Source organism: Capricornis sumatraensis, chromosome 2, assembly GCF_032405125.1.
Source record: "Capricornis sumatraensis isolate serow.1 chromosome 2, serow.2, whole genome shotgun sequence".
Lineage (NCBI taxonomy): Eukaryota > Metazoa > Chordata > Mammalia > Artiodactyla > Bovidae > Capricornis > Capricornis sumatraensis.
The window spans coordinates 75,651,921-75,677,551 of NC_091070.1; the positions used below are offsets into that span (position 1 = coordinate 75,651,921).

General features: G+C 38.8%; 1 protein-coding gene and 1 pseudogene across 1 annotated transcript; both read left to right on the top strand.

Annotated features, from left to right (window-relative positions):
• Positions 1 to 7,277: 7,277 nt before the first annotated feature.
• On the top strand, positions 7,278 to 8,209 carry LOC138073320 (olfactory receptor 11G2-like; annotated as a pseudogene).
• Positions 8,210 to 22,499: 14,290 nt separating this feature from the next.
• Positions 22,500 to 23,435, top strand: LOC138073292 (olfactory receptor 11G2-like). Its single transcript, XM_068964917.1, has one exon. The coding sequence runs from the start codon at positions 22,500 to 22,502 to the stop codon at positions 23,433 to 23,435; it is 936 nt and encodes a 311-aa protein (XP_068821018.1).
• The last annotated feature ends 2,196 nt before the right edge of the window (positions 23,436 to 25,631 follow it).

A 25,631-nucleotide genomic window follows, 5' to 3' on the forward strand; every position in this document is an offset into this window, starting at 1 on the left:
TGGATAGGAAGGGACTTTGGGGGAAAAAATGGATACAGGTATATGTATAGCTTGATTCCTTTGCTGCCTATCTGAAAATATCACAACATTTTAAATCAGTTATACTTCAATATAATAAAATTAATATATATATGTATATAATTACAACAGGGGTAACAATAGTTACAGCTGAATTGCAACTGTCTCTGTTTGCCAATTTCAAATCTCATGTTGTAAACAGAGGGAAACATCAAAGCAGTTCAAACAAGGAAGTTAAACAACCTGATAAGTCATTGATTTGAAACTCCTTCACAAATGAGACAGAGGGACAAGAAATGGGTTGTGCTAAAACACTGTACCTCTGTCAAGATGAGGAAGCCTTAGATCCAACTCCCTGATGCAACCCTGAGTAGAGCTAAGAAATGTTCTGCTCTGCCTTCTCTTGGACCTGAGTTAACCATCAAGACACCTGATTGAGACACCTGTTTGAGACTCACAGGCCTCAACCACAAATGAGAAAGGGTAGATCTATAAAACAAGCAGGGAGGTCCTGGAAAGGGATTGATTCTTGGAGTAACTGCACAGCCCTCTATGGCTGAGGTCACATCATACCTCCAACCCATCTCTTCCTTCAGGAGAATCAGAGAAGACTTTGTTCCCCAAACCCATAATTGACAGCACTCACTAGAGGCCCAGGAACATCTTCCACATAACAGCCACCACACTGTTTTTTTATTTTTTATTTTTTTTCTTTTAATTTTAAAATCTTTAATTCTTACATGTGTTCCCAAATATGAACCCCCCTCCCACCTCCCTCCCCATAACATCTCTGTGGGTCATCCCCATGCACCAGCCCCAAGCATGCTGTATCCTGCGTCAGACATAGACTGGCGATTCAATTCTTACATGATAGTATACATGATAGAATGCCATTCTCCCAAATCATCCCACCCTCTCCCTCTCCCTCTGAGTCCAAAAGTCCGTTATACACAGCTGTGTCTTTTTTCCTGTCTTGCATACAGGGTCGTCATTGCCATCTTTCTAAATTCCATATATATGTGTTAGTATACTATATTGGTGTTTTTCTTTCTGGCTTACTTCACTCTGTATAATCGGCTCCAGTTTCATCCATCTCATCAGAACTGATTCAAATGAATTCTTTTCAATGGCTGAGTAATACTCCATTGTGTATATGTACCACAGCTTTCTTATCCATTCATCTGCTGATGGACATCTAGGTTGTTTCCATGTCCTGGCTATTATAAACAGTGCTGCGATGAACATTGGGGTACATGTGTCTCTTTCAATTCTGGTTTCCTCGGTGTGTATGCCCAGCAGTGGGATTGCTGGGTCATAAGGTAGTTCTATTTGCAATTTTTTAAGGAATCTCCACACTGTTCTCCATCACACTGTGTTTTTTTAATAGACTTTCCCTTGAACAGCACTCTGAGTTGGCTCATATTGGCAAAACATTGATGAAATCTCATGCCATCACTGAGAAGTTTGGGGCTGGAAAAAGTAATGTTTTCTACTCTACTGGGAAACAAAGGTAGAAGAAGCATAGTCTCCTGAGAAGACAGGTCCCAGAGGAAGGGAATAACTAGTAAGAACAGTCTCCTAACACAGAGATCCTTCTGGAAGTGGTAAATAGATCCTCATGGATTCTCACTCTCTTGAGTCTCTGCTTATAATTTTCGCATTCTTCAGCAAGCCACAGAAAGATCTTCACTCAGTTTCTATTCCTTCACCCCTTGATGGTTTCTGTAGGGAAGACCAACTCTCCTCTCCAGGAAGACCAGACACTCAGAGAAACTTCAGGTCTGGATGGTCCTCTTGTTCAAGAAAGGAGATGATATAATGCTTAAAGGAGAAATAAATATAAAAGAGTGAGAAAACTACTATCCTCTAAATAAGGCTTCCTTTTACTTTGCTTCAGCTGTATATTACACAGCTAAAAATTCCTATGCATTACAGTGTGTCAGGCCCTAGACAAGGTTCCACATGTTTTATCATTCAGAGTCCTCAGTAGTTTGGTGAAAGTGCTACTGTACCCATTTTACAGTTGGAAGAACTAGAAATAGTTTATATGTTGTATATCATACCCTCAACTCCTTATTCCAAATCCTTTGCTCTTCTATTATGCTTCAACTGCCTACCACTTCTCAGAAATGAGAGTTTTTCTTGTTTTCAAAAGCATCGCAGAAATGGGACAGCTGTGACATCACCTGACCAAACCAAATGAAGCAGATGGATGTGCTATTGTGAGAGCAAGGCATGATGCTTCTACCCCGTTGTGCCTCTGTGGACTAGCCCTGGGGGGAAAGCAAAATTTCAGAGAAATATCTTTCCTTCATCTTATATATTACATCTGAGAATCTGGCTAATCTAGATTGGGTTTAACCCAACCTTTCCAAGATAGCATGGAGGTCAGGGAGTAGTTTATCTTGCTTGGCTTTGTTAATAAACTCAGTCCCAACATCCTGCATACATAACACAACTTTGACACCACTGTATGCATATTCCCACTCCCTCCGCCACAGAACTTTCTGCAGCTAATTCAGGGGAACTCTCCTGCCTCTCTGGACAGCTCCAGCTTACCCTTGTGTCAGGTGAACACCACAGCTCTTCTGTGCAAAGGAGTGAAGTAATAAAAGGTGAGTAACAAATGGCATGTCTTATTCAAAGCATCTTTTTTCACCCACTGACAATTTATAGTTACATTGAGCATGAAATGGTGATGACACACAGAGAATCATTTTTTCACACATCTTATTTTCTAAGGCAGCTTTGTCAGACTCTCAAAGTAGGAGAACTGCCCTAGAGGGAATCACCTGGATATTTTTGCCTCATGTAAACATGATAAACTAATGGATTTTCTTATCTGAGAGATAAATGTAAACAAATTATCACCTCTAGATCTATAAAACCTTCATATCATGTGTACTTGTAGTATACTTGGAGTAGGAGTAAGCATGTTATAATGAAAGGTTATTAAAAATTCTATAACCCTATTCCCTTTTCACATAAAGAAACCAAAGTTTAGAGACAGTAGAAGACTCCACTAGAGCCACTAAGCAACTCTGTCATGATGCTAAACCTGGAATTTCCATCCTACCCTCCCTATCTCCTATTTTAACATCTACAACTGGAGACCATTATTATTTCTAGCAATAGAGTAAGCCACCTGGGGCGGGACATGCTCTTCCACACAGAACCGTACCTCCCATTACTTCCTTTGAATGGATTCCTCTCATGTCTGGGCCAATACTCTCATAGTCTCAGATCATTTGGAGCCCTTTCTTATATCATTTATTTCCTAAAACTTCATCTCACAGGCTCTTTGAAGCTCAAAGAAAGTAATTGGTAGATATCTCCGTATTATCTATCTATATTCTCTATGTTGGTAACAGTGAGGACAATCATTTCTTTCAAAAAAAATAACAAATATATACTATCTTCCTCATACTGTGCTGAGAACTAGGAATTAAGAATGACCATGGAGGACAACAAGAACAAAAAACCCTGGGTCAGAAAAGTACTTAGCTATTTCTAGCAGCTGAAAGAAGGCCAGTGTTATATTACCGAAGTACTGTGGGGAAGAGGGAAGCCGTGCATGCACGAGCGTGTGTGTGTGTGTGTGTGTGTGTGTGTGTGTGTGTGTGTGTGTAGAGACAGAGAGAGAAAGAGGCAAATGGCTTTGGAAGCTCATCTTTTTTATTAAGCTAAAGCTGGCCCAAAGGTGCTACCTGAGAAGATTAGGCTGATTCTAGCTGCCTCTAGTGGTCTCCTCCCTTTCTATCTAATAAGAATCTTGCTGGACCAAGGAGCTTCTATTGTGCCACAGTAAAGTGATGATCATTGCTTTCCTATGCTTAAAAATGCATGGAACAGGAGTCAGCAAGTTATGGCCAATGGCCCAGATCTGGCCTGCTGCCCATTCTTGTATAGACAGTGAGCTAAGAATTCTTGTATTTTGGATTTAAATTAAAAAATCAATAGAGGACTAACTTTCTGTTAGTCAGAAACTGTGTTAATATAACACATCAGTTATATTAAATTCAAACTTCAGAGTCCTTTGCAAAACAGAATGTGTGTTTCTATGTGTGTGCGTATGTATGTGTTTGAGAGATATAGTATGTATATGATTGATTAATACAGTCATGAGATGAGGTTGGAGATGTTACAAGGGGTCATCTAATAGTGTGGTTTGAAGATTTTATTTTCAGTGCTTTGGGAAGCTAAGTGAAGTATGCGCACAGGAAAAGGGACTGATCTGAGTTTCTTTTTTAAAGAGTACTCTGGCCATGACAGGGATAACACACTATCTAGAGGCAAGCGTGAAACAGGAAGCCAGTGAGGACAGTATCACAGTGATCCAGGGAAGAAAAGATGATAGCTTAAACAAGAGAGTGTTAGACATGAGAAAAACTAACAATAATTTCTGATGGAATCAATGTGAGGGTTAGATAATGGAGAAAAACGACACTGACATAAATTTCACCAAAAAAGTTATTCAGCATTCAATTGAAGAGGTCAGTTATATGATTGTTGAGCAGATGCTTACTCCTAAAATGAAATTTCAGGAATATCACCAAAGCAAACCTGGTCAAAAACACCTAACAATTGTTTTTAATTGATCATAATTCTTTCCTCTGAATCAGTACAAGAATTATAGACTTATGCTTTTTTTTGCACAGACACAGACTTTGTTAGGACATTTCATAATGAGCATCAGCCTGCAGTGTTAATGTGGAGCAAAGGATTCTGGCAAAGTTAGGGTTAATCCTGGCTGGCAAATCTAGATTTATCTTTAGATTCTAAAATACTTAGAACTCATTATGGACGTTTTCACATAGCAGAATTATTCTTTTGAGTCCCTAATTTTATTCTTTACTAATCAATGGGCTCGTGCAACTAATATAACTTTGTAAATACACTACAAAAGCCAGGGTAAGAAGCAAAAAAAGGGTAAATGAGTACTGTCATTGATTATGAGTGCAACTGGTACAGAGTGACTTAAAAGTCACTCGGATATTATACTCTTCTGCTGTCTTCCTTCAACTCTCCTTTATAAAAAAACAAATGTGTGGTCTCAGAAATTTACTGGACCCCTAAAAGCAGAAGAGAAAAAGATAGTAAATGGAATTGCATGGGATAGGTACCAGAACCTACACACTCTCCCCCTCACCAAATAGAGTCCATTAAATCTAATTCCAGTCCAGTTATATAAAGACAGTCTGCCAGATCTGCAAGAATTTTATTGGCCTCAAGCATCCCTTATGCAATAGGAATCATGGAATCTTGTTTAAAATGACCCAGAAAGGGTTTTTAAAGAATATGCATTGTATTATAATCTCTGCCACAGCTTTGTTCCCCTGCCTCCAACCAACACAATTATATTCCTCCTCCAACACATCATGTAAGCAGCCACACCTTTACATGAGAAGGGATGACACCTTGCTGCCACCACCTTTTGCTCCTGATCCTGGAGGTTTCTCAAAAATTGAATATTTCTGATAGGAAATTATTAGACTTCCTGGGTCCCTGTATCAAACTTCAAAAAGCAAAATATGGATTTACAATAGAACAAAGGGTAGGGAATATAGATTTTCTTTATATTGCACATTTATACATTATCTTACAGGGTTCTGATTGATTTCAAGATCAATGTGCAAGATTATTTAACAAAAGTATTCTGACTTAGAACAACAGAAAAAGACATGTTGCAGATATGCAAACTTTAAAAGCTACTCTGCCTTGAAATGCTCCAAGTAGTTACTGGAGGATAAGCAAAATTTTAGTTTTGAATCCTTACAAATCCACTGCTATTTGAATATTTAGAATTCCTTGTTATCAGTAATATTCATAGCTCATATCATTGGGATAGAAATATATCAGTAACTGTAGCTTATAAAACTTCATATCTCTAAAAAAAAAAAAAAACTTCATATCTCTGTTCCAGGTAAGTACAGACCTGTTTCACATGCTCTGTTAATAATTCTTACACACATGTCCACTGAGAATGACCAGGATTGCCTTTTTAACACAATAGAAATCAAGGCTAATTTCCTCTAGTTGATCTGATGATTATAGATGATTAGTACAAAACATTATGAAATTAATAATTTAAATCATTTAGTTTGAAATAAAGGCTGCTTCAAAAGTCACATGAAGAAGTAATTCAAAAAGTTCCATTAATTTATGTTACATGGCAACATAGGTTTGTCCAGTAACTACTTGGAGCATCTCAAGGCAAAGTAGCCTTTAAAGTTTGCACATCTGCAACATGTCTTTTTCTGTTGTTCTAAATGCAAATACTTTTGTTAAGTAATCTTGCACATTGATCTTGAAATCAATCAGAATCCTGTAAGATAATGTATAAATGTGCAACATAGTTTGACTTAACTTCTGGCACAACTGCCATGATGTCACCTCTTTGAAAGGTGGAAGAAATTCATTCCATTTTTGTGACAATAGGCCAGTAGGTTGGTTGGTAGATAGATCAATAGATAGACTCTATTAAATGTAATATTTGTATGCATACATGCTAAGTCACTTCAGTCATGTCTGACTCTTTGTGACCCTATGGACTGTAGCCTGCCAGGCTTCTCTATCCATGAGGGTTCTCCAGGCAAGAATACTGGAGTGGATTGCCATGCCCTCCACCAGCGGATCTTCCTGACCCTAGGATTGAGCCCTTGTCTCTTATGTCTCCTGCATTGGCAGATGGGTTCTTTACCACTAGCGCCACCTGGGAAGCCCTAAAGGTAATATATGTATATTCTCTATTAAGTCTATATAATCTTCAAATACCACTACAACACTTTACTAGAAGGGTTTATCTATTCTGACCAGAAATTTTATGGAATCCAAGATGTAAATATAAATGAGAATAAAGAGGAAACCCAGGTCAATATTTCATCTTTCAAAAAAATTATTGATATGTTATATAAATTATTGATATAAGCCCTTATGGTCTTCCCAAGTGGCAGTAGTGGTAAAGAACCTGCTGGTCTGTGCAGGAGACATAAAAGATGTGGGTTCGATCCCTGGGTTGGGAAAATCCCCTGGAAAAGAGCATGACAACCCATCCTAGTATTCTTGCCTAGAGAATTCCGTGGACAGAGGAACCTGGTGGGCTACAGTCCCTAGGGTTGCAAAGAGTTGGACATGACTAAAGTGACTTAGCACTCAGGCATGCAAGTTCTTATATCTTTCCCAAGATTATTTAAGTATAAATCTGAGTCCTCATGTCTCTATACAAACTCATTTAATATTTGCTGGTCTTTTCCAGATCCATGAAAATCTCCAACACCCCCAACACCTCCAGCACCATCACTGGCTTCATCCTCCTGGGCTTCCCTTGCCCCAGGGAGGGGCAGATTCTCCTCTTTGGGCTCTTCTCTGCTGTCTACCTCCTGACCCTCATCGGCAACGGTTCTATCATCTGTGCTGTGTGCTGGGATCAGAGACTCCACATCCCCATGTACATCCTGCTTGCCAACTTCTCCTTCCTGGAGATCTGGTATGTCACCTCCACTGTCCCCAACATGCTGGCCAACTTCTTCTCTGACAACAAGCTCATCTCCTTCTCTGGGTGCCTTCTCCAGTTCTACTTTTTCTTCTCCTTGGGTTCTACAGAATGCTTTTTCTTGGCTATTATGGCATTTGATCGATATCTTGCCATCTGCCGACCTCTACATTACCCCACCCGCATGACTGGACGCCTCTGCACCAATCTTGTGATCAGCTGCTGGGTACTTGGTTTTCTCTGGTTTTTGATTCCCATAATCATCATCTCCCAAATGTCTTTCTGTGGATCCAGGATCATTGACCATTTCCTGTGTGACCCAGGTCCTCTTCTAGCACTCACCTGCAAAAAAGCTCCTGTGATGGAGCTTGTTTTCTCCACTATAAGTCCTATTCCCCTCATCATTCTCTTTCTCTTCATCATGGGGTCCTATGCTTTGGTCATAAAAGCTGTATTGAAATTTCCTTCAGCAGCTGGACAAAGGAAAGCTTTCTCCACCTGCGGGTCTCATCTGACTGTGGTTTCACTGTTCTATGGCTCAGTAGTGGTCATGTATGCCCAGCATCTGAGCATGGTGCTAGAATGCAGATGACTGTGACTCTGTTTTATTCTGTTGTCACCCCACTTCTTAATCCAATAATATATAGTTTTAGGAACAAAGATATGAAAAAGGCCCTGAAGAAATTTCTGAAACTATAAAACTATTCTTGATAGCTTGGTATTCTTGATAGGTTCTTGATCATTTATCCTGTTTCTTCATATGCTTCCATATTTTTAATTGAATGCTGCACATTATATTTTTGACATTGTAAAGACAATGGGTATAGTAATGCAACAAAGGTTAAATTTTCCTCAAGTAGCAGATAGAGTAAAAACAGATCAGTTTGATCCCATTTAAGGATTCATGTTGTAAAAATAACCTAAACCACTTTTGCTCTTATTTCTGGGATGTGACTCTTACTCAGGAATATGACCTTTCTGAGATCTCAGCTGCAAACCTGGACTGTTTTTAGGATACCTCCACCTTAGCAATCCCTGAATTCCTATTTTTGTACTCTGAAAAATCATGACTCCTAAAACATCTCTCAGCTCTTTAGACTCCCAATTTCTGCTTTCTACTAGATTTTTTTTGAAATCTCATCTTGTATATGAATGGCTAGTTAAGAAATCAAAAATGCCTTGAAAGGAGATTATATTACCCTTTGATCTTCCTTCTCTGTGGTCCTCCTTTTCCAGAATTTGTTTCTCAAACCCCAACTGCCTTACTGGCTATAGCACCAAACCTTTATTTCCTCAGTTCAGTCTGAGGAAAATCTACTGCTTTTTGCTGAGACAGTATTCTTCTTTCACCCCAATCTTTCCTTATGCCTTCCTATCTGCATTTTCCTGCCCTACTGATTGCTATTCCTCAGGGGAAAACCCCCAGGGTGAATGTGGAACTCATCTCCTTGTGCTCCCTTCTTGGAATTGTATCCCCTGAAGTCTTTTCTGTGTTAACTGCTTTCTAGTGCCTTAAAATGTTCTTTTTATGTATTTTGTCAAGGTTTTATAGTTATTTTTTGTAGAATGATTAGTTTAATGCAAGCTGTTTAGTCATGACCATAGTCAGAGATTCTTGTCTTTTATATTTAGATTCCAGACATTCTCATTACTATTCTCAGTTTCAGAAGATGATCTATAAGATAAATATGCAAAAACCCACAAAACAAAGAAGAGTGAATACAGGGACTGGTACAAACACAAATCTAGGAAGTAGATCTGCTTTTCTTCAATGCAGGCAGCTCCAGATCCCGGGGCAGAGGCGAGGGCAGGGGAGGGGAGTTTACTTACAGTAAGATATGAAAAAGCAGAAACACAGAGAACAGATTTAGGCCATTTTTTCATTGGTATATAGTTGATTTGCAATCTTATATCAGTTTCCTGTGTACAGCATAGTAATTCAGTATTTTTACAGATTACACTATAAAACTACTGCACATTTCACTCATTGTTCAAACTACTGCACAACTGCACTCATTTCACATGCTAGCAGAGTAATGCTCAAAATTCTTCAAGCCAGGCTTCAACAGTTCATGAATCAAGAACTTTCAGATATTCAAGCTGGACTTAGAAAAAGCAGAGGAACTAGAGATCAAATTGACAACATACACTGGATCATAGAAAAAGCAAGAGAATTCCAGAAGAACCCCTACTTCTGCTTCATTGACTATGCCAAAGCCTTTGACTGTGTGGATCACAACAAACTCTGGAAAATTCTTAAAGAGATGGGAATACCAGACCACCTGACCTGCCTCCTACAAAACCTGTATGCAGGTCCAGAAGCAACAATTAGAGCTAGATATGTAACGGACTGGTTCCAAATTGGGAAAGGAGTACAGCAAGGTGTATATTGTCACCCTGCTTATTTAAGTTAAGTGCAGAGTACATCATGAGAAATGCTGGGCTGGATGAAGCACAAGCTAGAAATAAGATTGGCAGGAGAAATATCAATAAACTCAGATATGCAGATGACACCACCCTTATGGCAGAAAGCAAAGAAGAACTGAGGAGTCTCTTGATGAAAGTAAAAGAGAAGAGTGAAAAAGATGGTTTAAAAGTCAACATTCAGAAAACTAAGACAATGGCATCTGGTCCCATCACTTCATGGCAAATAGATGGGGAAACAATGGAAATAGGGAAAGACTTTATTTTGGGGGGCTCCAAAGTCAGTACAGATGGTGACTGCAGCCATGAAATCAAAAGATGCTTGTTCTTTAGAAGAAAAGCTCTGACAAACCTAGACAGCATATTAAAAAGCAGAGATATTACTTTACCAGCAAAAGTCCAGATAGTCAAAACTGTGGCTTTTCCAGTAGTCATGAATGAATGTGAGAGGTGGACTATAAAGAAGGCTGAGCACCAAAGAATTGATGTTTTTGAACTGTGCTGTTGTAGAAGACTCTTGAGAGTCCCTTGGACTGCAAGGTGATCAAACCAGTCAGTCCTAAAGGAAATCGATCCTGACCATTCATTGGAAGGACTGATGCTGAGGCTGAAACTCCAATACTTTGGCCACCTGATGCAAAGAGCTGACTTATTAGAAAAGACCTTGATGCTGGGAAAGATTGAAGGCAAGAGAAGAAAGGGACAACAGAGGACGAGATGGTTGGATGGTGTCACTGACACAATGGACATGAGATTGAGCAAGCTCTAGGAGATGGTGAAGGACAGGGAGGCCTGGCTTGCTGCAGTCCATGGGGTCTCAAGGAGTCAGACATGATTGAGCGACTGAACAACAACAACATAGATTATACTCCATTATAGGTTAATACAAGATAATGGTAATAATAATACTTGTACCAAAAGCACAAACAACAAAAGAAAAAAATCAACAAATGGGACAATATAAAATTCAAAACCTTCTGCAAAACAAAAGAAACAATTAACAAAGTGAGAAAACACCCTACTGAATGGAAGAAAATACTTCAAACCATGTAACAGATAAGGGGTTAATATCCAAATAAAGAACTCAGTCACCTCAACAATAAAAAATAGAAAACTTGGCTGAAAAAGGGCAAGATATGAATAAATATTTTTCTAATTAAGTCATACAGTTGCCCAATAGGTCATGAAAAGATGTTCAACTTACATAATCCTCAGAGAAATGCAAATCAAAACCACAGTGAGATATCACCTCACACTGGTCAGAATGGCTATCATCAAAAAGATAAATAATCAGTGGTGGCCAGGACATGGGAACACTTGTACACTGTTGATAGGAATATAAACTGGTGCAGCCACTATAGAAAACTGTATGGAGGGAGTCTCAAAAACTAAAAATAGAACTGCCATATGATCTTGCAGTTCTACTCCTGGGTGTTTATCTAAAGAAAATAAAAACACTAATTCAAAAACATAAATTCACCCAAATGTTCTTAGCAGCAATATTTACACAAGCCATGATATGGTAATAGCCTAAGTGTTTATGATGTGCAGATGAATGAATAAAGAAGATAAGGGGTGTGTGTGTGTGTGTGTGTGTGTGTGTGTGTGTGTACAGAATAGAATACTAATCAGCTAAAAATAGAATGAAATTTTGTCATTTATAACAACATAGATGGACCTGGAGGATATTATGCATAATAACTCAGAGAAAGACAAATACTGAGTATTATCATATATATCTGGAATCCCAAAACTAAAAAAAATGAATGAATATTTTGAATGAATGTAAAAAAACAGAAACACATTCATGCATTTGGAGAACAAACTAGTGGTTACCAGTGAGGAGAGAGAAGGGGAGGGTATTGTACCTATTTGTAATAGGTACAAACTACTGTGGTGTTGGAGAAGACTCTTGAGAGTCCCTTGGACTGCAAGGGGATCCAACCAATCCATTCTGAAGGAGATCAGCCGTGGGATTTCTTCGGAGGGAATGATGCTGAAGCTGAAACTCCAGTACTTTGGCCACCTCGTGCAAAGAGTTGACTCATTGGAAAAGACTCTGAGGCTGGGAGGGATTGGGGGCAGGAGGAGAAGGGGATGACAGGATGAGATGGCTGGATGGTATCACTGACTCGATGGACATGAGTCTGAGTGAACTCCAGGAATTGGTGATGGACAGGGAGGCCTGGCGTGCTGTGATTCCTGGGGTCGCAAAGAGTCGGACACGACTGAGTGACTGAACTGAACTGAACTGTGTATAAAATAAGCTACAAGAATACATTGTACAGCACAAGGAGTATAGCCAATATTTTATAACAACTTTACATGGAGTATATTATATTCAAAATACTCAATCATGATGTTGTACACCTGAAACTAATATTATAAATCAACAGTACATCAACTTTAAAAAATGGGATGGGAAGGGAAAAAAAAGAAAATGACTTGGCTCTCATAGCCAGAACCAGAAAAAAAGTAGCTGTATCTTTTCTCAATTATAATAAATGCTTATTATTATAATTACTAAACAAGAGAAAAAGTATAAAAATATTTAAAATTAAAAGTTATATAAACCCATCACCCTCAGGTAAACACCATTAATATTTCAGTGAACAATCCTTCATGTATTATTTTATGCACATACACACACTCATATAAGTTGATTTTCTACAAGTCGGATATTGTACATGCTGTTTTTATGACAGACTCCTTTATTTTTCTCCTTACCACTCCCTACTACCATCACTTCACCCACAATCTAGTTTTCACTCATCCTATCTCTACTAGATCAACAGTAATAACAACCTAGTATGCACGCTTCATACTATTCTCCAAGATCCTAATTATATAAAAATATTTAATTATATATAAGGATTTTTTCATTATCTTTCAAAAACAAATCACTATTATATATGTTTCCATACAAAGTGCTCTTACATTTAGCCTTATAATATGCAATTATCTCCAAGTTTGATACCTGGGTCAGAAAGATTCCCTAGGGAAGGAAATGGCAACCTACTCCAATATTCTTACCTGGGAAATACCAAGGAGAGAAGAGTCTGGTGAGCTACAGTCCATGGACTCACAAAGTAGTCAGACATGACTTAGTAACTAAACAACAGCATTAAGCATACCACATATGTTCATTTTCTATAGTAGGCTAGAGATATATAATTAATAAACCAGTCTTCCACAGGACGCTTCTATAGGAAAAACTATTCATGAGTTTTGGTTAATACTCATTCCATAAAAGACATGACTGAGAACAAGTTTCCTATTCTTACTGAGAAGGTTTTGATTGAGGAAATTGAAGATTAGAGTCTTTATAGAGGTATCATGATAATCAAGTAAATTATTGTCTGCATTTCTACTAAATCCAGCTAACTCACAATGTGCCTGAAATGAACTTCCACTTTAGCCATTCAAGAATTGTACAGCCTCAAGTACACCATCAGTATCTTTTTATAAATGAGGTAACTAAGCCTTGACTGAGTAAGCAAGTTTACCAAACAGTTAAGAGTGTTGGAACCAGGTTGAATTAAAGAACTATGACTCCAGAAACCATACTATAAACTGTTATGCTATGGTGTCTCCTGATGTTAGGTTATTATATGTAAGTTTCCAAGTTAAGCATTTTATATACACTATCTTTTTTAGTCTTCATTATAAAATTATATGAGCCATTACTATTTCACCTGTTTTACAGAATAGAAAACTAAGGCCTGGAGAGAACAGATAACAATTTGCCAGTAATGCCATCTAATAACAACTCAGAAAGCAGGGATTCAACCAATTCTCTCTGAGTCCAAAACTCACATTCTTCATCATTATTAGTTTGTTGTAACAGAGTTTTATATATATACATATATATGTTATTGAGTGAAAGTGGGGAAAATTCCCCTTGTGCCTCTACAGCTGAATAATATCCAGCTATTAGGAAGAGTTTATGGGAAAAGGCTGATAAGAACTTAGTGAATAAGTATAGTTGTGTTTAGTCACTAAGTTGTGTCCAACTCTTTGCAACCCCATGGACTGTAGCCCTCCAGGCTCCTTGTCCATGGGATTTCCCAGGCAAGAATATTGGAGTGGGTTGCCATTTTCTTCTACAGGGAATTTTCCTGCAATGGCAGGCTGATTCTTTCCTGCTGAGCCACAATTAAGAAGTATTTATGGGAAATGGCTGATAAATAAGAACTTGTGAATTAGTATAGAATAATATTGTAAATACAACACGTGCAGAAAAGTTAAATCCAGTCTTCAGAAAACAATACAAAAAAGTATAAAAATACTTTAAATGGCAATGTTTGAGTAGTAATGAGGAGGTCTTTTTCTATTTTGTTTTTTTCCCCCCCCAATTTTATGCTTTATTGTCAAACGCTGCAATATTAAGTATTGATTGTCCATGACTTAATGATAGTTTGACATGTGATTTTTCAACATTACAACTGCATGAAAGCAATATTTATTTAGTAGAAACCATACTTTGAATTTTTAATTATGATCTTTTCCCAGGCTAGTGATACATGGTAAGATACTCTGTCATGATGCTGGGCATCAGCAGCATATCACAGCTCCCAGTCAGGCTCGTAATCACAAGGGTAAATAACCATGTTGTACTGATACAACCATCCTGTTTTTTCACATTTAATACAGGAAGAAAGTTCTTGAAATTTATATGGAAACACAAAAGACTATGAGTAGCCAAAGCAACCTTAAGAAAGAATAACAGAGCTGGAGGAATCCAACTTCTTGACTTCAGACTGGAGTACAAAGCTACAGTAACCAGGACAGTATGGTGCTGGTACAAAAATAGAAATATAGATCAATGGAACAGGATAGAAAGCTCAGAAATAAATCCACACACCTATGGTCATTAATCTATGACAAAGGACAAAGGACTATATAGTGAAGGAAAGACATTCTCGTCAATAAATGGTGCTGGGGAAACTGGACAGCTACATGTAAAAAAAAATGATATTATAACATTCTTTAACAACATACAGAAAAATAAATTCAAATGGATTAAAGATCTAAATGTAAGACCAAATACTATAAAACTCTTACAGGAAAACATAGGCAGAACACTGACATAAAATGCAGAATATCTTTTTCACATCATCTCCCAGAGTAATGAGAATGAAAACAAAAACAAAAACTAATGGGACCCAATTAAACTCAAAATCTTTTGCACAGCAACAGAAACCATAAACAAATAACAACAACAAAAAACCTCACAGAATAGGAGAAAATATTTGCAAATGATGCCAGCAACAAAGGATTAGTCATCAAAATTTAAAAATAGCTCATGCAGCTCAATATCATGAGAAAAACTAAACCAATAAAAAAAATGGGCAGAGGACGTAAATGGATAGATATCTATACCAAAAAAGACACACAAAAGGCCAAGAAGCACATGAAAAGATGCTCAACATTGCTAGTTATTAGAGAAATTGAAATCAAAACTATGAGGAGATGTTACCTCATATCAGACAGTAGGCCATCACCACCAAAAATCCAAAAACAGCATATCCTGAAGAAGGTGTGGAGAAAAGGGAACCCTCCTACACTGCTGGTGGAATGTAAATTGGTACAGCCATTATGGAGAACAATATGGAGGTTCCTTAAAAACTAAAAATAGAGCTACCATCAGTTCAGTTCATTTCCTCAGTCATGTCTGACTCTTTGCAACCCCATGAATCGCAGCACGCCAGGCCTCCCTGTCCAACACCAACTCCCGAAGTTTACCCAAACTCATGTCCATCGAATCTATGATGCCATCCAGCCATTTCATCCTCTGTCGTCCCCTTCTCCTCCTGCCCCCAATCCCTCCCAGCATCAGGGTCTTTTCCAATGAGTCAACTCTTGGCATGAGGTAGCCAAAGTACTGGAGTTTCAGCTTCAACATCAGCCCATCCAATGAACACCCAGAACTGATCTCCTTTAGGATGGACTGCTTGAATTTCCTTGCAGTCCAAGGGACTCTCAAGAGTCTTCTCCAACACCACAGTTCAAAAGCATCAGTTCTTCAGTGCTCAGCTTTCTTCACAGTCCAACTCTCACATCCATACATGACCACTGGAAAAACCATAGCCTTGACTAGACGGACCTTTGTTGGCAAAGTAATGTCTCTGCTTTTGAATATGCTATCTAGGTTGGTCATAACTTTCCTTCCAAGGATTAAGTGTCTTTTAATTTCATGGCTGCAATCATCATCTGCAGTGATTTTGGAACCCAAAAAAATAAAGTCTGACACTGTTTGCACTGTTTCCCCATCTATTTCCCATGAAATGATGGGACCAGATGCCATGATCTTAGTTTTCTAGATGTTGAGCTTTAAGCCAACTTTTTCACTCTCCTCTTTCACTTTAATCAAGAGGCTTTTTAGCTCCTCTTCACTTTCTGCCATAAGGGTGGTGTCATCTGCATATCTGAGGTTATTGATATTTCTCCCTGCAATCTTGATATGATCCAGTAATTCCACTCATGGGCATATATCCTGAGAAAAATATGGCTCAAAAGGATACATGCACACCAATGTTCATTAAAGTGCTGCTTACAATAGCCAAGACATGGAAGCAACCTAAATGGCTATCAACAAATGAGTGGATAAAGTAGATATGATATGCATATACAATGGAATACTACTCAGCCATTAAGAAGGAACCAATGCCATCTGAAGCAACATGAATAAATCTGAAGATTATCATAGTAAGTGAAGTAAGTCTTACAGGGAAAGACAAATATCACATGATATTGCTTATATGGGAAAAAATTTTTAAATGATACAAATGAACTTATTTACAAAACAGAGACAGATTCACAGACCTAGAGAATGAACTTACAATTATCAGGGCAGAAGGGTGGCAGGCAGGGATAGACTGGGAGTTTGGGATTAACATGTACACACTGCTATATTTAAAATAGATAAGCAGCAAGGACCTACTGTACAGCACAGGAAACTCTCAATATTCTGTAATAACCTATATGGGAAAAGAATTTTTAAAAGAACAGATACATGTATATGTATAACTGAATCACTTTGCTGTATATTTGAACTAACACAACATCATTAACCAACTATGTTTCAAAATAAAATTAAAATTAAAAACATAATTTTGTGAGAAACTGTCTGAGCTGAGGGGGAAAATGACAGGAAAGGTTTAAAAAAATAAGGCAAAGAGAACATTTAGTGAGTTAGCTCTCTACTTCTGCATGAATAAATAATCTCCTGGGATCCTCACTTCACAGGGCTTAACTCTCACACTAGCAGTCATCAATGCAGATGGTTCTTGCCTGCTTTTCAGAGGGTAAGATAATATTCACCCCACAAAAATATATGATCTTCCCCTGTGTATCTAAGCAATTTGATGTGACTGTTGACACAAGGACTTCTACAGGAAATACTGGAGGAAAGGTAAAAATATAAAAATTTAACAACAACAGTGGTAACAATAGCTATAGGTTAAGGCTCCAGTGCAAAAGTTTTTATTAGGCAGTTTTGAATCTCATGTTGTGGACAGAGGGAAACAACAAAGCTGTTCAAACAAGGAGATGAAATGACCTGATAAGTCTTTGCCATAAAAATCCTTCACAAATTGGAGAGAAAGGGACAAGAAGTGGATTCTGCTAAGACATCTCTATGTCCATCAAGATGAGGAAGCTTAGATCCAACTCCCTGATGCAACTCCTGAGTAGATGTAAGGAATGTTCTGCTCTGGCCTCTCTCAGACCTGACAAGTAGACCCTTAAAACATCTGCTTGACACTCACAGGGCTCAAGCACAAGTGAGAAAGGAAAGATCTGTAAAACAACCAGAGAGCCCCTGGAAGGGAACGGATTCCTGGGGCAACTAGCTGCACAGCCCTCTATGGCTGAGGTCACATCATACCTTCAGCCCACCTATCTCTTCTTCCTAGAAAATCAAAGGAGGCTCTGTTTCCAAAACTCATAATTGATAGCATTCACTAGAAGCCCAGGAACAATTTCTTACATCATAGCCACCACACTGTGTTATTTTTATAGACTTTACTAACACCCGATATGGCATGAGTTGTCTTACACATTGATGAAATCTCTTGCCATCCCTGAGAATTGGGGGGCTATAAAAAGTAACATTTTCCACTCTACTGGGAGTCAAAGGTAAAATAGAAGGCTCAGAGTCTCCAGAGAGGGCAGGCCCAGAGGAAGGGAATGACTAGTAAAGAACATTCTCCTAACACAGATCTTCTTCTGGAAGTGGTGAATTGGTCCTCATGGATCCTCACTCCCTGGAGCCTCTGCTTAGCATCTCTCCATCCTCCAGCAAACACAGAAAGATTGTCACCTTATTTCTACTGCCTTACTGCTTGGTGGTTTCTGTAGAGAAGGACAACCTTCCTCTCCAGAAAGACCAGATATTCACAGAAACTTCAGGTTTAGATTGCCCTCTTTGTCTATTTTCTTAGAGGAGAAAGTAAATATTAAAAAGTTAGAAAAACTACTACCCTCTAAATAAGAGTTCCTTTACTCTGCTTTAACTATATATGATATTAGATTGGCCAAAAAGTTCATCCAGGTCTTTCATGTTATATGTTGTGTGTGTGTGTGTGTGTGTGTGTGTGTGTGTGTGTGTGTGCACGTGCTCACTCAGTTGTGTCTAACTCTTTGCGTCCCTCTGGACTGTAGCCTGCCAGACTCCTCTGTCCATGAGATTCTCCAGACAATACTGGAGTGGGCTGACACTCCTTTCTTCAGGGTATCTTCCCAATCCAGGGATTAAACTCAGGTCTCCTGCATTGCATGGGACAGGTGTGCTATCTCCTGACCAAACTAAATGAAATAGATGGATGTGCTATTGCAATAGGCCAATAATGCTTCCACCCCGTTGTGCCTTCTTAAACTAGCCTTGAGGAAAAAGTAAAATATCAGAGAAACGTCTTTCCTTCATTTTATATAGTATAGCTGATGACCTGACTATTCAAGATTGAGTTTAACCCAACCCTTCCAAGATATAATGCAGGTGAGTATGTAGTTTTTCTTGTTTGGCTTTGTCAATGACTCAGTCCAAACATCCTCTATACGTCACACAGCTTTGACACCACTATTTGCATATTCCCACTCTTTCTGCCACAGCACTTCCTACAACTAATTCAGGGGACACTTCCTGCCTCTCTGGACAGCTCCAGCGTCCCCTTTGTGCCAGGTGAAACCACAGCTACTCTGTACAGAGAAGGAAATTAATTAAGGGTAAGTAACAAACAATACCCCACTCCAGTACTCTTGCCTGGCAAATACCATGGACGGAGGAGCCTGGAAGGCTGCAGTCCATGGGGTCGCTAAGAGTCAAACACAACTGAGCAACTTCACTTTCACTTTTCACTTTCATGCATTGGAGAAGGAAATGGCAACCCACTCCAGTGTTCTTGCCTGGAGAATCCCAGGGACGGGGGAGCGTGGTGGGCTGCCATCTCTGGGGTTGCACAAAGTCGGACACGACTGAAGCTACTTAGCAGAAGCAGCAGCAGCAACAAACAATACAATCTTGTTAGAAATATTTTTTTTCATCCATAGTCAATTTAGTTGAGCATGAAATGATGATGGCACACACAGAATCATTTTTCACATCCTTCTTATTTTCTAGGGCATATTGTCATACTCTCAAAGTAAAACTGCCCTGAGAGGGAACTGGCCTGGATCTTTTCCCTTCTTGTAGACGTGAAAATCTATCCAACTGATATTCTCATGTAAGAGATAGATGTCACTACAATACCCCTTCTAGATCTTACAGACCTCACAGCCTTGATATCATCTGTACTTGCAGTATACTTGGAATAGGAGTAAGCATGCTCTAATGAAAAGTAATTAAAAATCATACAGTACTATTCCTTTCTCATATAAAGAAAAGAAAGCTAAAAAGAACAGAGTTGTGGTTGCCAAGGGGGAAGAGGGAGAGAGAGGGATGGACAGGATGTTTGGGGTTAGTAAATACAAACTATTACATTTAGAATGGGTAAACAATATAGAACAAATTTTTCAAGCAATGGAAAAACAATAAGCTCCTATTGTGTAGCACAGGGAACTACACCCAATCTCCTGTGATAAACCATAATGGAAAAGAATATTAAAGAGAATGTATATATGTGTATAATTGAGTGACTTTGCTGTACAGCAGAAATTAGCACAACACTGTAAATCAACTATACTTCAATTAAAAATAGAGAATAAAAATTTCAAAAATTAAGAAAACAAAGTTTATAGACAATAGAGGACTCCACTAGAGCCAGCAAGCTACTTTGTTATGAGGCTGAACCTAGAATTTCCTCCCATCTTCCTCCTCTCCTATTTTAACACCCACAACTGGGGGACCATAATTATGTCCAGAAACAGAGAGTAAGCCACTTGTGGTGGGACATATTCTTCCACACAGAACATTAGCTTCCATTACTTCTTTGAATGGATTCATCTCAAGTCTGGGCCAGTACTCTCATTACCTAGATCATTTGGAGCCTTTTCCTATATAATTCATTTCCTAAGATTTCATCTCACAAGCTATTTGAAGCTCAAATGAAGTAATTGGTAAATATTTCTATACTATCTGTCTATATTCTCTACATTGTTCACGATGTAGAGAGTCATTTCCGTAAAAAAACGTTTACAAAGTACATACCCTCTTCCTCGTAGTGTGCTGAGCAGTAGGAATTAAGAGCGACCATGAAGGCCAACAAGAAGAAAGACACTTAGTCAGGAAGGTACTTGGCTGCTTCTAGAACCTGAAAGAAGGCCAATGTTATATTACTGAAGTATTGTGTGGAGGAAGGAACCAGTGCATGCAAGTGTGTGTGTGTAAAGAAACAGAAAGAGAAAGACAATCCTGATGACTTTGGAAACTGAATTTTTGTAATTAAACTGGTCCAAAAAAAATCTGTGAGTGCAGAACAGGCTGACTCCAGCTGCCCCCTAGAGGTCTCCTCCATTTCTCATAAGGTCACATGATGGGCCAAAGAGTTTCCATTGTTCTACAGTAAAATGAATGTCTTTGCTTTCCTGTCTCTATAAATGTATTGACCAGGACTCAGCAAATTATGGCAATAGGTCAAATATGGCCTGCTTTTGTACAGCCAGTGAGCTAAGAATTTTTACTTTTTAATTTAAATTTAAAAATCCATAGAAGACTAATGTTCTGTAATACATCAAAGTTACGTGGAATTCAAATTTCTGTGGACATGAAGTTTTATCAGGATACAGCCATGTGCATTCATTTAGGTTTTGTGTCTATGGCTACTTTCATACAACAGCAGAAATGAATACTTATAATAAAGATTATATGGCCTACAAGACTAAAATAGCTAAGAAAATATTTGCTGACCCCTGGTGCAGAGTATTACAAAGTGAGTCCCTCTCTACTGTTATGCTGCCTAGAGTAGGTGTTATAGTCCAAACACATGCAGCTTGCAGTAGGATCTGTAGAGCACAGGATATGGAATGCATCCTGCTACCCCACTGTTTGTTGAACCCTGTTTTATATTTTCAGTATTCATGTTAGTAGAGGGTGTGTATATCTTCCTTACAAACAGAGTGTGTGTTTCTGTATGTATGCATGTGCATGAGAGACACAGAAAAATATATTTGACTAACAGAATCATGAGGAGAGTTTGGAGATATGAATAAGGGTCAATTCAAAGACCCTAGTTTGAAAATTTGTTTGATTCTAAGTGCATTGAGAAGCTATTTGAAATTTGTGTGATCTGATTTTCTTAAGAGTCACTCTGGCCATGGTACAGATCACAGATTGTAGAGAGACACGGATGAGAAACAAGAAACCCAGTTAGGACAGTATCACAGTGGTCCAGTGAAGAAAAGAAGAAAATGGCTTGAATTAGAGAGAGGTGAATGGACATGAGACTTATTTTAGAGACAGACTAGCAGAAATTGCTGATGAATTAGATGTGAGGGTAAAGGAAAGGGAAGAAATACTACACTGAAATGTTTTATCACAAAAAAATAAATAAAAACAGTGCTTCAATATTTAATCTGAAGGGTCATTTATTAAATTAAACAGATGCTTACCCCTAAATGAAATTTCAGGAACCCCAGCAGAACAACCCTGGTCAAAAATACCTAAGCATTATAAGTAACAATTGTTTTTAATTGATTATAAAAAAGCTACATTCCTCTGAATTAGTACTGGACTTATAATCATTTTTAGAAACCACAAAGGACCTTTATACGTAGCAGAATTATTCTTCTCTGTCCCTATTTTTCTGAGAAATTAGATAGGCAGTAGCATGGTAGGTAGCCAGGTAGTAGATAGATAGATAGTGAGATTCTCTATTAAGAACAAAGTCTAATGTTCAAATACCTCTACCGCACTTTCCTTCAAGAGTTTACCAATTCTGATCAAATATTTTCTTAAATCCATGATGAAAATGTGAATGAGAACAGTTAACCCAGTTTACAAGGGGAAAGAATAGCTATTAATATACAAATCTCTATTTACTTTTCCAAGATGATTTAAATATAAATGTGGGTCCTCATATCTATACAAACTCATTTGATATATGCTGGTCCTTTCACAGCTCGCAGACCCATGAAAATCTCCAACACCCCCAACACCTCCAGCACCATCACTGGCTTCATCCTCCTGGGCTTCCCTTGCCCCAGGGAGGGGCAGATTCTCCTCTTTGGGCTCTTCTCTGCTGTCTACCTCCTGACCCTCATCGGCAACGGTTCTATCATCTGTGCTGTGTGCTGGGATCAGAGACTCCACACCCCCATGTACATCCTGCTCGCCAACTTCTCCTTCCTGGAGATCTGGTATGTCACCTCCACTGTCCCCAACATGTTGGCCAACTTCCTCTCTGAAAACAAGCTCATCTCCTTCTCTGGGTGCTTTCTCCAGTTTTACTTTTTCTTCTCCTTGGGTTCTACAGAATGCTTTTTCTTGGCTATTATGGCATTTGATCGATACCTTGCCATCTGCTGGCCTCTACACTACCCCACTCTCATGACTGGACGTCTCTGTGCCAATCTTGTGATCAGCTGCTGGGTACTTGGTTTCCTCTGGTTCTTGATTCCCATCATCATCATCTCCCAAATGTCTTTCTGTGGATCTGGGATCATTGACCACTTCCTGTGTGACCCAGGTCCTCTTCTAGCACTCACTTGCGAAAAAGCTCCTGTGATAGAGCTTGTCTTCTCCACCTTAAGTCCTGTGCCCCTCATCGTTCCTTTTCTCTTCATCATGGGGTCTTATGCTCTGGTCCTGAGAGCTGTATTGAAAGTCCCTTCAGCAGCTGGGCGAAAAAAGGCTTTCTCCACCTGCGGGTCTCATCTGGCTGTGGTCTCACTGTTCTATGGCTCAGTCCTCGTAATGTATGGGAGCCCAACATCTGAGCACGAAGCTGGGATGCAGAAGATGGTGACTCTGTTTTATTCTGCTGTGACACCACTTCTTAACCCTGTAATATATAGTCTTAGAAACAAAGATATGAAAAAGGCCCTGCAGAAATTTCTAAGACTATAAAAAATGTTAATCAAAAGAGTTCTTGAGCAATTAGAGACCTAAATTGTGTTTACCTCATTTTCAGGTTTTAAAAAAATGTATTTTTTTCCTTCAGATAATCATTCATCCTAATATTGACTAAAATTTCAGTCACCTGTGAACATGTATCTGTTGCTTATTTATTCTCTTGGTTCTTGCTCATTTGTCCTGTTTTTTTTTTTTTTGTCCTGTTTCTTATATACCTCATTTTTTACCAAATGCTGAACATTATATTTTAAAATTTTTTAAATAATGTAGTAAAGAAGGTTTTCTTTTACCAGGAGATAGAATAAAATAGATCACTTTGATCTTATTTAAGGAGTACTTATTTTAAGGTGTAATAAAAATAGTCTAAAACAGCTTTGCTTCTACTTCTGGGATGTGATCCTTAGTCAGGAACATGACCATTCTGAGATTTCAGTCACACACCTGAACTGTTTTCAGGACACCTTCACCTTAGAGAGCCCTGACTTTCTATGCCTATATTCTGAAACCCATGACTCCTAAGACCTCTACTCAGCTCTTTAAACTCCCAGTTTCTTCTTTCTGCTAGACTTCTTGAAATCTCACCTTGCACAAGAATGACTGAGAAATCAAAAAATGCCTAGAAAGGAAACTACATCACATTTTGACCCTCACTTCTCTGTGGTCCTCCCGTCTCCAGTATTTTTTCTCAAACACCAGTTTCTCTGGCAGCCACAAACACCAAATCCCTTATGTCCTTAGTTCAATGAAACTACTGCTTTCTGTTGAGACTTATTCTTCCTTCTCGCTGTTCTTTCTCAGATACCTCCATGTCCCCATACTCCCCAATGCAGTGATTATCATCCTAGAGGAGAAACACTCAAGGTAAATGTGGAGCTCCTCTTCTTATTCCTCCCTTCCCTGGAATTATAGCCCCTGAAGTCATGTCTGTGGACTTCTCTCTAGTGCCTTCAAAGGCTTGTTTTATGTCATTTCTCCAGATTTTGTAGTTACTTTTAGTAGAAGGATAAGTTTAATCCAAGCTGATTAGTCATGACTATAACCAAAAGTTGTTTTCTATTACGGCTAAGTTCCATACTTTCTCACTTCTCCCCTCACTTTCAGAAGATGATTTTGTAGCATAATCATGCAAAAACCCACAAATCAGAGACAAGTGAATACAGGGACTGGCATAAACATGCAAAGGACTGATTTTCTTTTCACTGCAAGCACCTCCAGATTCCTGAGTGTTCTACCCTGCAAACAAGGTGGGCAAGGAGAAGGGTTGATTTCAATAAAATAAGGGAAACCAGTAACCCAGAGACAATTTAGGCCTAATTCTTTTAAGGGAGAGGTGCTCAGGAATTGTTCAGTTCAGTTCATTTCAGTCACTCAGTCAAGTCCGACACTTTGCGACCCCATGGACTGCAGTACACCAGGCCTCCCTGTCCATCACCAACTCCCAGAGCTTACTCAAACTAATGTCCATTGAGTCATTGATGCCATAAAACCATCTCATCCTCTGTCATCTCCTTCTCCTCCTGCCTTTAATCTTTCCCAGTATCAGGGTCTTTTCAAATAAGCCAGTTCTTTGCATCTGGTGGCCAAAGGATTGGAGTTTCAGCTTCAGCATCAGTCCTTCTAATGAATTTTCAGGACTGATTTCCCTTAGGATGGACTGGTTGAATCTCCTTGCAGTCCAAGGGACTCTCAAGAGTCTTCTCCAACACCACAGTTCAAAAGCATCAGTTCTTCCGTGCCCAGCTGCTTTGTACTCCAACACTCACATCCATATGTGACTACTGGAAAAACCATAGCTTTGACTACACAGACCTTTGCTGGCAAAGCAATGTCTCTGCTTTTTAATATGCTGTCTAGGTTGGTCATAACTTTCCTTCCAAGGAGTAAATGTCTTTTAATTTCATAGCTGCAGTCACCATCTGCAGTTATTTTGTTTTTTTGTTTTTTGCAGTGATTTTGGAGCCCCAAAAATAAAGTCTGTCACTGTTGGCACTGTTTCCCCATCTGTTTTCCATGATTGGAATGAAAACTGACCTTTCCCAGTCCTGTGGCCACTGCTGAGTTTTCCAAATTTGCTGGCATATTGAGTGCAGCACTTTCACAGCATCATCATTTAGAAGTTGAAATAGCTCAACTGGAATCCTATCACCTCCACTAGTTTTGTTCATAGTGATGCTTTCTAAGGCCCACTTG